Source organism: Macrobrachium rosenbergii, chromosome 28 (genome assembly GCF_040412425.1).
Source record: "Macrobrachium rosenbergii isolate ZJJX-2024 chromosome 28, ASM4041242v1, whole genome shotgun sequence".
Classification (NCBI taxonomy): domain Eukaryota; kingdom Metazoa; phylum Arthropoda; class Malacostraca; order Decapoda; family Palaemonidae; genus Macrobrachium; species Macrobrachium rosenbergii.
In genome coordinates this window covers 1,083,080-1,095,389 of record NC_089768.1, presented here as the reverse complement: position 1 = coordinate 1,095,389, position 12,310 = coordinate 1,083,080, and the positions used below count along the sequence as shown (strand labels likewise).

General features: G+C 45.1%; 2 protein-coding genes across 2 annotated transcripts in view; one reads left to right on the top strand and one right to left on the bottom strand.

The window, feature by feature from the left end:
* Polr3C (RNA polymerase III subunit C) overlaps positions 1–5,995 on the bottom strand; it is an 86,295-nt gene extending 80,300 nt beyond the window's left edge. The window contains exon 1 of the mRNA XM_067129887.1: positions 5,808–5,995. Within this exon, the coding sequence (XP_066985988.1) occupies positions 5,808–5,954 (147 nt within the window). The 5' untranslated portion in view covers positions 5,955–5,995. The remainder of the gene's footprint in view (positions 1–5,807) is intronic.
* Positions 5,996–11,177: 5,182 nt separating this feature from the next.
* LOC136853967 (fidgetin-like protein 1) overlaps positions 11,178–12,310 on the top strand; it is a 133,518-nt gene continuing 132,385 nt past the window's right edge. Inside the window, exon 1 of the mRNA XM_067129884.1 lies at positions 11,178–11,450. Within this exon, the coding sequence (XP_066985985.1) occupies positions 11,299–11,450 (152 nt within the window). The 5' untranslated portion in view covers positions 11,178–11,298. The remainder of the gene's footprint in view (positions 11,451–12,310) is intronic.

Below are 12,310 nucleotides of genomic sequence, written 5' to 3'. Positions count from 1 at the left end.
TAACCTAGCGAAACGGACAAATACGGAGGGAAAAAACGTCAATATCGAGTTTTCACCAAAAAGACAGCATGCCTCAACAGAGCGGCCCCTGGTCTGGTATGAAGGAGCGAGAAAACAACTACCGGCTTGTGTGCAGGGAGGCAACAGAAGGACAGTAGGGATTTCTCAGTCGAGCAGTCTCTGCATAAACCTTCGTGAAGAAAGAGTGAACAGCATGTTCCGTCCCGATCACTCAAACCCGAGGCCAGGCTTGCCTACCAATACATCCCCACCAGGAATGCATCTGGTTAATTGAGTTGTCAAGTGTGCAATAGAACAACACTTGAGTACCTGCAAATGTCGAGATGAAACAGGAGGAAAAACCGATTACCTCTTGTTTGTTGACAAATGCCACTACTGTGGTTTTGTTGTTCAACGAAACCAGTGAGTGCCGCAAAACCCATCCTGAATTCTCGGACGGCCAAAAGGCTGCCCTGAGCCCAGGACGGTGATGAGAAGGTACTAATCGTCTCGGTCACACAAATTCAAGACAAGGTCTTACCAGTGTGCGCCTATTCCTCAATCTGTGAATCTGTAAGTAGACACAAGATGTGAGGGGAATATGCAAGCATATTCGAAGGTTCCTTCAATCAAGCATTAGCCTAACTCTTTCCTCATACATCGAAGAGGAAAGAACGGAGGAAAGGAAGCAGACTTCCATTCTCCACCATGGGGAAGCTTCTGCAAGATGACAGGGTACCGAGGCAATTAGCTCTAGCCGGCTGGCATTTCCCGAATCGGGAGCATGGGAGAGGTGGCGGGATGGAAGTTCAATGTAAAGAATTGCCGAGACCTACGGGAAATAGATACTTCTCCTGAAGGAATCCATTCCCAGGTCTCGGCAATGTCGCTGCCAGTTCCAGAGACTCGATAAGTACCATTTCGTCCAGGCATCAGCAGTTGCAATCTTCTTCTGAAGCCTAGGACTTCTTAGCGAAGGAGTTGAGGGGGGCTGGCTTGAACTCAAGGTCCAGTTGAGATGACTAAGACCCAAAGTTCTTGGCCATTGTCCAAAGGACAAGTCAGTACCCTGGTGGGAACCTTGATTACCGGGGTATCAGGCAAATCTCTGAAAGAGAAAAGCAGAACCAAGTAAAGGTTCGTTCCTAAGGGTCGAGCCAACTCGGGACTTACAAAACTGGAGATCCGAATTGGGACAAAGTCCTTCTTCTTAGCACCAGAATTGCCCAAAAAACTGCAGTCAGCAATACCCTCCGAGGCAAGAAGAATTCATATTCTGTCGAGGCAGGGGTGGAAGTTTGGTGTTTTGACCTGAATTAACTCCTTCAAAGAAAAGAATTCATCAGGTCGAGAACACTCTCGGAAGCCAGGACCGCGGCGGTCCCTGACACTCTCGGCCCCTCGGAAACTGCAAGGGTTGCAAGTGATGAAGGTTATTCATTGGGGGAGCCGCGGTCCTGTCCTGGGGATCCTTGCGCCGATTCGTCGGCGCGAAGTTCTCTGAGAACACAGGGGCGATCGTAACTTGAAGAGGAAGACCCTCGCTGTTTCCGACGCGTGAAACTCCTGTACCTCTCCCCTTGGAGGGAGACCTTGACAGATCCCATGAAACCCTCCTCGGCTACCTGGTTATAATACGAGAGAATCGGGGGACCGATACCCAAAGCACGCCAGGCAGTCAAACTCCGAAAGAAAATTTCGTCGGAGCTCTCTCTGTCCGTCTCGCGCCTCTTGGAACAACCGAGAGGAGAAGAGAACAGGTGAGGAGAAAAGAGTATCCCTACCTGTCCTGCCAGTAAGATAAGCAGGAGAGGCGGACCGTGAGCAGTGATCAACCGAAGGAGATTACTGCCACACAGGGAAAGAAGAGCACTTGTGGCGTGGCAAATCGCTTTCCTGGGAAGAGCAAAAAGTTCACTCGAACATAGCCGAGAACCCGAATCGGAAAAAACCGAGTAGGGCCGAGCCGAGCCGATCACGCAAACGCGATCCAGCTGGTTGGTGTGCGGCGGACTGGGAGGAAGGCGGGGCGAGCCGAGCCAGTCTGGCAAGCCGAGTCGAGTCGAGCCAGTCTCGTAAGTGCGACCGGGGGCTGAGCCGAGCCAATTGCGCCAACACAATCATAACTGGGCAGGCCGGACTCGTCTGCTGTGAACAATTGCTAGTTTCCCGAACTCTAAACTCCTTCGAGGCTGAGGCCCCTCGAGAAGATGGTTCAAAGGGGAATTCTGTGTCTGCTATCTTGCATGCTCGAACCCTAAAGTTCGAGAAACAAGAATGAAGCCCAGCTGAGCAACCGAAGCAGCTGGCGGGCAGTATCGAGACACCAGGCGTCTCGGCACCCAGACACCTGGGTGTCCCAGCAACCAGACACCTGGGTGTCTCGGCACTTTCTCTCGTCCTGTGCCTCTCGTAAGGAGAGCACTCGTGATTCATAGAATTCGAGCTACCCACGAGACTTCCGAAAATCGGGAGCAGCTGCTTTGTTTCCTAATAGATCAAAAGAGCCAAGCACAGAACCAGTCTTAGACGCAGACTTCCAAGACTGGCAACGAGGGCGTGGCCTCGAGAGCCCGCGCTCTCGTAGCCCCCGAAACGCAAGATCCCACAGGAGAATGCAAATCGGTTAACAAGAGAAACTTGTCTCCCGGAAGAGTCAATCCCTTAGAAGTCCCGCAGGACTCCCAAAGTGAATCTCTTCCCTGCTTCTTCTGATGTTCGAACCGACAGGATCGAGACACCAGACTGGGAACCCAACCGAGCACTGGCAAACACTCGGGGAGCGCTTGCGGTGCTGGCAGGAAGAGGAACCGAGACACCTGGGTGCCTCAGCCCTTTCTCTCGCACTGCTCCCAAACTAGGCCAAGGAAAATCTCTCCAGACCAGATCAGGATACTCAATATTCCATAGAATCTCGAGCACTCGGAGTGGCTCGCGAACGAGCGCCCAAAGCAGGCCCTATCTTAGAGGCGGAACCTCTAAGACTCGGGAACGGGATCGCAAACTGAGGTCTGCGCGCCCGCGGCTTCCGAAACACAAAACCCACAGCTATGCCAATCGCTTTCCTAACCCAAATGTCGGGAAGAGCCAACGAGAGACCCACTGCCTCCTCGGAAGGAGGCAGTCCCTAGACGACCAAGGGCATCAAGAGGAAGAAGCAGCATTCCTCTCCTTCGGCCGACGGAGGTCTGTCCGATTCTCGGGACCCCCTTGGACCTCGGGAGAGGAAGGGAAGACGCAGCAGAAGACGAAATCGAAGATAAGATGAAGAAGACGGTGGCTACTTCCACAGGGCGGCTTCCTTCACCTCCACTCCGACATCTTCTACGGGATGGTGGACACGAAACATCGTAACCTCCAAGGCAGTCCGGCAGGAACACAATGGACGCAGCCAGGACACAACCACCAGAAGCAGCAGGCATGAGCAGGACAGCTGATGCAGGAGCTACGGCAGCAGTTTGGAAGGCAGGAGCTACTGCAACAGCCAGGAACATCACCTCAACAGGACAACTTCCTACATCTTCTACAGGATGGTGGACATCGTAACCCCTGGGGCAGCTGGCAGGAACGCACGGAAGCGGCCCTGGGCACGACCGCCACAAGCGGCAGGAATGATCAGGACAGCTGATGCAGGAGCTACGGCACAGGTTCGGAGGGCAGGAGCTATTGCAACAGCCAGGAACGTCACTTCCACAAGGCAACTTCCTTCCCTTTCACGCCAACATCTTCTACAGGATGGCAGACATCGTAAACTCCAGGGCAGCTGGCAGGAACACATCGGAAGCGGCCCTAGGCACGATCACTAGGAGAAGAAGCGGGCACAATCAGGACATCTGATGCAGGAGCTACGTTAGCGGTTCGGAAGGCAGGAGCTATTGCAACGGACAGAATATCATTTGAAAGTCACCAGCAGTGACAGGAGTGATCAGGGCGGCTGCGGCAGGAGACCAGGAAGAGCAGCCCAGAGACTGTCATCGAGTTGACAAGAGCATAACACAGGGAACAGCAGGAGCAGATGGACCACAGATACGCAGGAGGCATTGCAACAGCATACATGAAAACCAGCAATGACAGCGATCGATCTACAACGGCAGGAACAGTCAGAGCGATCCCGATGTGGAAATATGTCATCTAATCAGGTATTGCGGTCGATCCCGAAGCAACACTGAATGAAAGTCGGGACTGCTTCATGCAAGATATTCTTTGATATATCCAGCCAACTACTGCTGTGTCTGCGATGCTCGCTGTCAACCTGAAAGAAAAGCAAAGATGATTAGTAGAGGGAGGCTCCTCCCGCTACAAGGGGAACTGCCCTACGCAGCGGGAGGAGGTAATCTAGACGAGGTCGCCCGATTGCTCCCCGCCCCTGGTCTTCGCCCGACGAGCGAGCGAAGAGGGCGAAGGAGAGAGATCTACTAAAGGGGGGAAGGAAGAACCTATGGGAAGAGAAAAAAGGACGGAGGGGAGGCCACCAAGGGCGCCGTGGAAGCGGAGCTTACCGACAACGCCCGCAACCTCCTAGCCGCCCCATAGTTCTCCAAGCGGCGAGCAACACTCAGCATAAGTAGGAAGTAGTGATGCCCTTCATACACGGAGGGCGGAAGCCCAAGAAGGGAACGAACTCTTATGTCTCGATCAATGTAGGGGAGCAAAGATATTACGTCCCAAACTATATCTCCGAAAGTACAGGGGCGCCTCCAGTATTTGCATAAAGGGCTGCTGGAAGAGAAGCATTACCACTCGTTTACGCTTCTCCACTTTGTATGCCCTTGGCCGTCAAACCCAAGACACAGCGCAGAGAACGACAGCTTATGCAAGGTTATCACAAATCGTGGGTTTGTATTAATAAATATCAAACATACATATATATAAACAAAAATACAGAAAGATCCCACCGGAATAATAAGAGCTTAATAACAGTCAGGCAGGGAAAACTAAAAACACGTCAGCAACGCATGACGGCCGAAAGCAAACTGTTTACATCCGGGCAGGCGGGTATTCCCGCCTACCTGGCGGTAGTTACTGCCTAACCACCTTACTCAAGAGTTTAACGGCCGTTTCCAGCCTACGCCTGAAAGTAATTCCTAATGTAAAGGACCGAGGGTTTGTATATTGTGTCGGAACAAATCTCCTTTATATGAGAATAATACATAACTCAGATAACAGATTATTAACTTGCTAGTTACTGAGAAACTGTCACCACAGCGCATCAACTGTGCATTGAATGGCAGTCTGTGCGCCTGCGCCACCGGGCGAATAGTTGCCAGATACCTCTCGCTGAATATCCTAACTATAAGCCTTAGGCTATGTCCGAAATATTAAGGCAATTGATGCAATATTTTGTAACGCAATTGTACAGGGGAACGCCTTCAGTATCTAAATAAAGGGCTGCTGGGAGAAACCCGAGACACAGACGCAGGGAAACAACGGCTTATGCAAGGTTATCACAAATCGTGGGTCTGTATTAATAAATATCAAACACACGCAACATATACACAAAAATACAGGAAGATCCCACCGGGGTAATAAGAGCTTAACGACAGTCAGGGAGAGAGATCGATAACACGCCTGCAACACATGACGGCCGAAGGCAAACTGGAATGTTTACATCTGGGCAGGCGGGTATTCCCCCTAAACTGTGGGATTACCCTGTAAATATGCTTATATACCAAAGTAACCGGCACAAAATTCGTTGCCCATTTAAAAGCATAAAAATTAGGCGGAAGCCCCTGAAAATTTCACGACGGCTGTTTCAAACATTTTAACTGACATTTCAGTTTAATAGCCAGCATGGCCTAGTACACTACCTTGCCCATAGGAAGCTTCGTGGTAGAGCAGATGAAACGTAGGGGATTATTTCCATTTTGGAAAAGTGCATCGCCAACTGCTGCAACTATATTCCCAAAATATTCTTTGAGAATTTTTTGACACACTTTTCGCATAGTACTCGTCATGTTTGTGTCCGTAGCGATTTTAGAGGTAGTGGAGTGGTAGTAATGGTTGTAGGTTGCCTCTGAAACGGCTCCCTGTCTCCTCTTAGTTGGCCTGTGGTTGCTCCAAGGCATTTTGTAAAATTTTTCTATATTCGATTTTATGCCTATACATATCTGGTTTTTCTTTAAGCTGCTCATTCTTACTTAGACTTAAGTTTGGTCATTTCATATAATCTTTAATGTGCTTATTCCATGCGCTTATGTTTCAAACTGGTCGAAAGTAATATCTGAGATGAGACTATTCCTGTTGCTGTTGATAGCAGGCTTCAGATAAAATAGCTTATTTTTTAGGTATAGGTCCAACTCGGCCCATAACCATCTCGGCCCATTCAATGTAACCAACTCGGCCCATCGCCTGTGCCAAGTCGGCCCATTTGTGATAGCCAACTCGGCCCATTTTTGACAGGTCAGATCAGATCAAATGAAGTCGTCCAGTATAGCTTTTGCAACAGCACACGCACAGCAATATTACGCAATGATAGGTGTAAAGGTTTTATTATTCCTTTCCAAACATTATTTAATGACTATAATAACAACTGCATTTAGAAACAATTATTGGACAACTCGTTTCCCTAAACATTATAAATTATTTGGTTGTTGTTATAATTGTTTGAAAAGAAAGAAATACTGAGAGAGAGGGGACCGGATGGAGGGAGATACACACGCACACGTACATACAGAGAGAGAGAGAGAGAGAGAGAGAGAGAGAGAGAGAGAGAGAGAGAGAGAGAGAGAGAGAGAGAGAGAGAGAGAGAGAGAGAGAGAGAGAGAGAGAGACTGGTTAGGAACCTTCTTTATACAAGCACTTAAGTGTCTCTTAAGTGCCTCATTGTCTCATTGTAATAGTTGTTTCGTATATGTAGTTCAAGGCTTTGAATAATTTTCGAAACTGAACCATAGCTTATATAACTGATATGGTTACGAACCTACTGCTAGACTTCAAGCAGCTAGGACAACATGGCTGACCAGTGCTTGATATGCTGTGAAACTGTCCGTCCCCGTCAGGTAAGAAGATTTGCCTTTAAAGTAAATAAATAGTACTCCAATGACATATATTTTGATTTGTATAGAATTTTGGCATTATGCCAAGCACTGGGGTACTAAGGCCATTCAGCGCTGAAATAGAAATTGACAGTAAAAGATTTGAAAGGCGTAACAGGAGGAAAGCCTCGCAGTTGCACTCTGAGACAATTGTTAGGTGTGTGTGGACACTAAGAAGGAAATGTCATATATTAACTTTGTACTCACAATGTCATGTGTAACGTGTTCTTTACATATGACAGCAAGCACTGCAATGTGATGGATGTAGCTACTGGTAGCATCGGACCTGTGGAAGTGGGATCACCCGGGAGCAATACAGGGCTGCTGTTAAAGAAGGTTATATTGACTGGATGTGTCACATGTGTATTCAAGAAAATCATAGTCCGGGGGAAACTTGTGTAGTTTCGAGCGCAAACACGGAATATTTTGAGGATGCAGTGGCAATGAGTAATGTGAATAGCGAGTGTCTAGATTCTTTTGAAGGTGGAGTGTCAAATGTCAGTGGTGGTTCTTCAATTGAGGATCCTACGCCAATGGAAATGTCTCCCTCAAGGGAGACAGTAACATATGAAAAGATTGAATCATCTTCACAAAGAGGAAATTCGAAACTTATTGACAGCACCGGCTACTCTTACACACTAAAAAGAAAAACTAACGTGAGTATTCATTGGCGGTGTGTGGTTAGAAACAAAAAAATCTCATGCATGGCGACAGTAAAAGAAGTGGGTAACACTTTTATTAGAGGGTATGCTGAACACTGCCATCCACCTGAGACCAGCTGTGCTGTAAAAAGTAAGGAAGGTGTGTAGGCTACACTCGTAAAGCAAAAGGCAATGGAAGACGTCTTTCGCCCTGCTTCTGATATTGTGCTTTCCACTGGGGCCAGGCTGTATGGAGGAAAGTGCAAGAATTAGGCCTTCAAAGTTCTTACACAAACGACGTCGGCACTTACAAGTTTTTAGGGCAGTTGTTGTCGCTCCCATATATGCCACAGGAACATATAGAAGAGCTTTTTATCAGGCTTTATAGGAAAGCTGCAGGGGTGAATGAACTCATAAGCCTTTTAAATTACGTGAAAAAGACGTGGATCAATTCTGCAATATGGCCTCCTCACACGTGGTGCGTCTTCGGTCGGAGCATCAGAACAAATAATGATGTTGAGGGATGGCATAACAGAATAAACTTGAAGGCAAGGAAAGGAAACTTAAATTTTTATTTACTTTTAAAGCTCCTACATGATGAGGCAAACATAGTTAATTTACAGGTGCGGCTGCTGTCAGAAGGGAAGGTTTTGAGAAAGCAGCAACATACGTATAATAAACATCACGGCAAACTTGTAAAACTATGGGACGAATATAATAATAATGAAAGATCGGCCAGACAATTACTGAAGGCACTTTCTCATCATATTGCTGTCTATGTTTCGTAATATGTACATTATTATTTTTAGAAGCTTTTAGCAATGTGCTTTACTTTTTATTATTATATTATTTAATAAAGACTACTCTTTCTATTTTCAAACTGTTTTTACTTACCTCAGAGATTTATTTAGCAATGTGTTTTACTTTTTATCATTATATTATTTATAAAGACTACTCTTTCTATTTTCAAACTGTTTTTACTTACCTCAGAGATTTATTTACAAAGTTACTTAGAAAGAGATAAACGAGACTTTTCTCAGGTCTGATCTCGAAAGAGAACAAAATATAATAAAAGAAAATAACACACAATATAATGATATAAAATAGCTTTAATAAAGTAAATTTGGATGTGGGCCGAGTTGGTATATAGAGGGCCGAGCTGGTAGTGGGCCGAGATGGCAATGGACAGAGTTGGTAGTCACAATGGGCCGACTTGGCGATGGGACGAGTTGGCGATGGGACGAGTTGGACTACAACCATTTTTTATATCCTTATAGTAAGTGGGTGAAAACTCTGTCTCGGGTACCTGGTTGTCTATTCTTTTTTTAAATTCCATTTCTCTTCTTAACCTAACTTGGCATACATGAATGTTGGCATTGTTAATCCTTTCTATGTAGCTCTTCTACCCAAAGTATGTCATATTGGCTGTTTGTTTTGTTGTGATATATGATTGATTGATTGATTGATTGTGAAAAAGTACATACTAAGCTGCCTTTTCCAAGTTTTCCTAGAAGCAGCCTCTGGAATCATAGGAGGTAGAGCCTAGAAATTTTTATCTCTATTTTATTTGTCTGCTTCTTTCTCTGCATCTTTTTCCACTTCTATGTGGGGTCGATGTTTCCTCTCAGATCTTCCTTAACTAAATCCACCTTCCCTTCACTCTCCTCCCCACATATGACTCATCCCTTCTCATCACATTTATACTGTAATAGTCTGTAAATGTTGATATATGCATTTGATCTTCACTTGTATTTAATGCCCACTATTTTTATTGACACTTATTGATTCTGTTGTTCCTTCTACGGAATGACCTAGAATTAATCCAACCCCATGCAAAACATAGAGACAAAATTCCCACCAGTCGCTACTGGGAGCACACATGGAAACAGTTACTGATGTTTTGCAGCTTATAAAAGTCAAGCAACCATTTGTTTGAAGACATTTGATTTATACAAAACGTGTTACTTTCGCATTAAAAGTAATACTTGAAGAGGAGGCACTGCTCCAATAAGTACGGCACTGGACAATTTTTACTTGCAATTGTCCAATATTTTTTTTCTAATAAAACAATACAATGAACACCAATTCTAGTTTCTGTTAATACTAATTGATGGGCAACATATGATCTATCAGTGATTGCAATACCAGACAGACCTGCATTATAAGTTTCAGAGACTGGATTTTTATGGCCACCTCATATACAGAGCACTTACACACACACACACACACACACACACACACACACACCACACACACATACACACACACACACATATATGTATAACTGAATCACGAAAATATGGTGTTACAGTGAAAGCATTATAGATTTCTTAAAGCACGTTGTCGAAAAACAAAGAGTTTGTCCTTCAGGTGACAGAAAAGCCATTGGTTCTTTCCAGGGCTGCCACGCTTACAGAATGGTAGCAACAAGAATACACCAACAGTTTAGATTGTGGCCCGATATGGACTCAACGGGCATAAAAATGGTGAACATGTACAGTATATGAAAGACAGGCAAGAGGAGTGATCACAGCAGTGAAGTATAAAACTTGATGCCTTCATAATTTAAAAAGTTGTTGATAATTATAAGCAAAATTAGTATTCAGTTTTATACTTGTCTCTGCAATTTGAATGGGTAAGAGTCTGCATCTCTTATGGTTATGTATATGGTTTTAGTTTGTAACTGCGTGATCCCGGACTATCCTGGATTGTCTTTCTGTTTATTACCCTTTGACAATTGACCATCTGGTATTCGCGTTCTTTTTGTTTACTTTCTAACCTTCTTTTCATCTATCTCATTTGTGCCCAGTCGATGCATTAAAAAACATGAAAGTGATTGGCACTGAACTTCTGCCTGTCATTTTCCTGTGGGATTCGCTTATACATTGAAGTCACGTGCATCTACTGTGATTTTTTACATATATATATATATATATATATATATATATATATATATATATATATATATATATATATATATATATATATATATATATATATATACATTGTTCTTAATGCTTTTAAACCTAAACATCCAAAGTGAATAAGGTTAAATAATTTTAGAAACATGCAAAAAATAGATAATTCACTATAATACCCCTCAGACAAAGTTTTATTCTTAACATTTTGTGTACAACATTTAACGTAAATGACCATTGTAATTGTTATAAAGGCTAGCAGTGTACTATTGTAGACCCATGTTTACAAGTGACATATGGATGTAAATGGTGGTTATCACTAATGCTGATAACTTTGGTAGTATTGTAGTAACATCTTTCAGTTCAGTAAGATATTGGTACAATATAATAAAAAAACCCGGATGAGAAAAGTATAGGAAATTCCTCAGATACACCATCTATAATATCTATCGCTGGAAATCGCCTTCAGTGTTGCCGAATAGCAATTATACAGGTTGTTGTCCGAAAAATTTATGAAAAAAATGAAGAATTAGTTTGAGTGCGAGGCAAAGAAGAACGGGGAGCCGTTTCAGGTACGAATCCATATGACTACTACTAGAAGCGCCAAAATTCCAATTGCTCGAAGGTCCCATTTCCCAAAGCCAGTTCATAGCATTTACTTTGTTCTATGCCTTTAATTGCTGTATCGTAAGCCAGTATCCTGCAATGGAGGAAAATGAAGCACTTAACCACGAGGTATTTTTATATCTCAATCAAGACTTGCGTGATTTCAGTGGTAATGCCCCCGGGGGGCGAGGCCAAAAAGCCGACACATTTAGAAGCAGCATCGCACAGTTGCAATATTTCCAGAGTGATGGGTGAGTACTTTTAAGAGGTAGCGTAGGCCAGGGGATTCCCCATAGCATATATCCTACAATTCGAGGGGCCACAGTGTGAAAGCTGGGTTTGTTCTGACACGATATACAAACCGTCGGTCCTTTACATTAGGAATCACTTACGGCGAAGCTGGAAATTTCTGTTAAACTCTTGAACAAGGTGGTTAGGCACTAACTGCCGTCAGGTAGGCGGGAATACCCGCCTGCCCGGATGCAAACATTCCAGTTTGCTTTCGGCCGTCATGCGTTGAAGACGTGTTTTTGGATCTCTTTGCCTCTCGAGGCCACACCCTTGTTGCCAGCCTTAAAAGTCTGTGTCCAAGACTGACTCTGTCCCTGGCTCTTTTCGATTTCTTAGGAAACGAAAGCAACCGCTCCCGATTTTTGGGAGTCTCGTGGGTTGCTCGAATTCTATGAACCAAGGGCGTTCTCATGACAAGAGGCACAGGATGAGAGAAAGCGTGGAGACAATGGGTGTCTGGGTGCTGAGACGCCAAGTGTCTCAGTGCCGAGACGCCGGGTGTACTGTTTCTCCTCACTGTTCTCTTTTCCTCTCGGTTTTTCCAAGAGGCACGAGACGGACAGAGAGAGCTCTGACACATTTGTCTTCGGAGTTCGGCTGCCTGGTGTGCTTTGGGTGTCGGTCCCCCGATTGTCTCGTAGTACACCCAGGTAGCCGAGGAGGGTTTCTTGGGATCTGTCAAGGTCTCCCTCCAAGGAGAGAGGTACAGGAGCTTCACTCTTCTGTGGGCAATTCTGGTACTAAGAAGAAGGACTTTGTTCCAATTTGGATCTCCGGTTTTGTAAGTCCCGAGTTGGCACAACCCTTAGGAACGAACCTT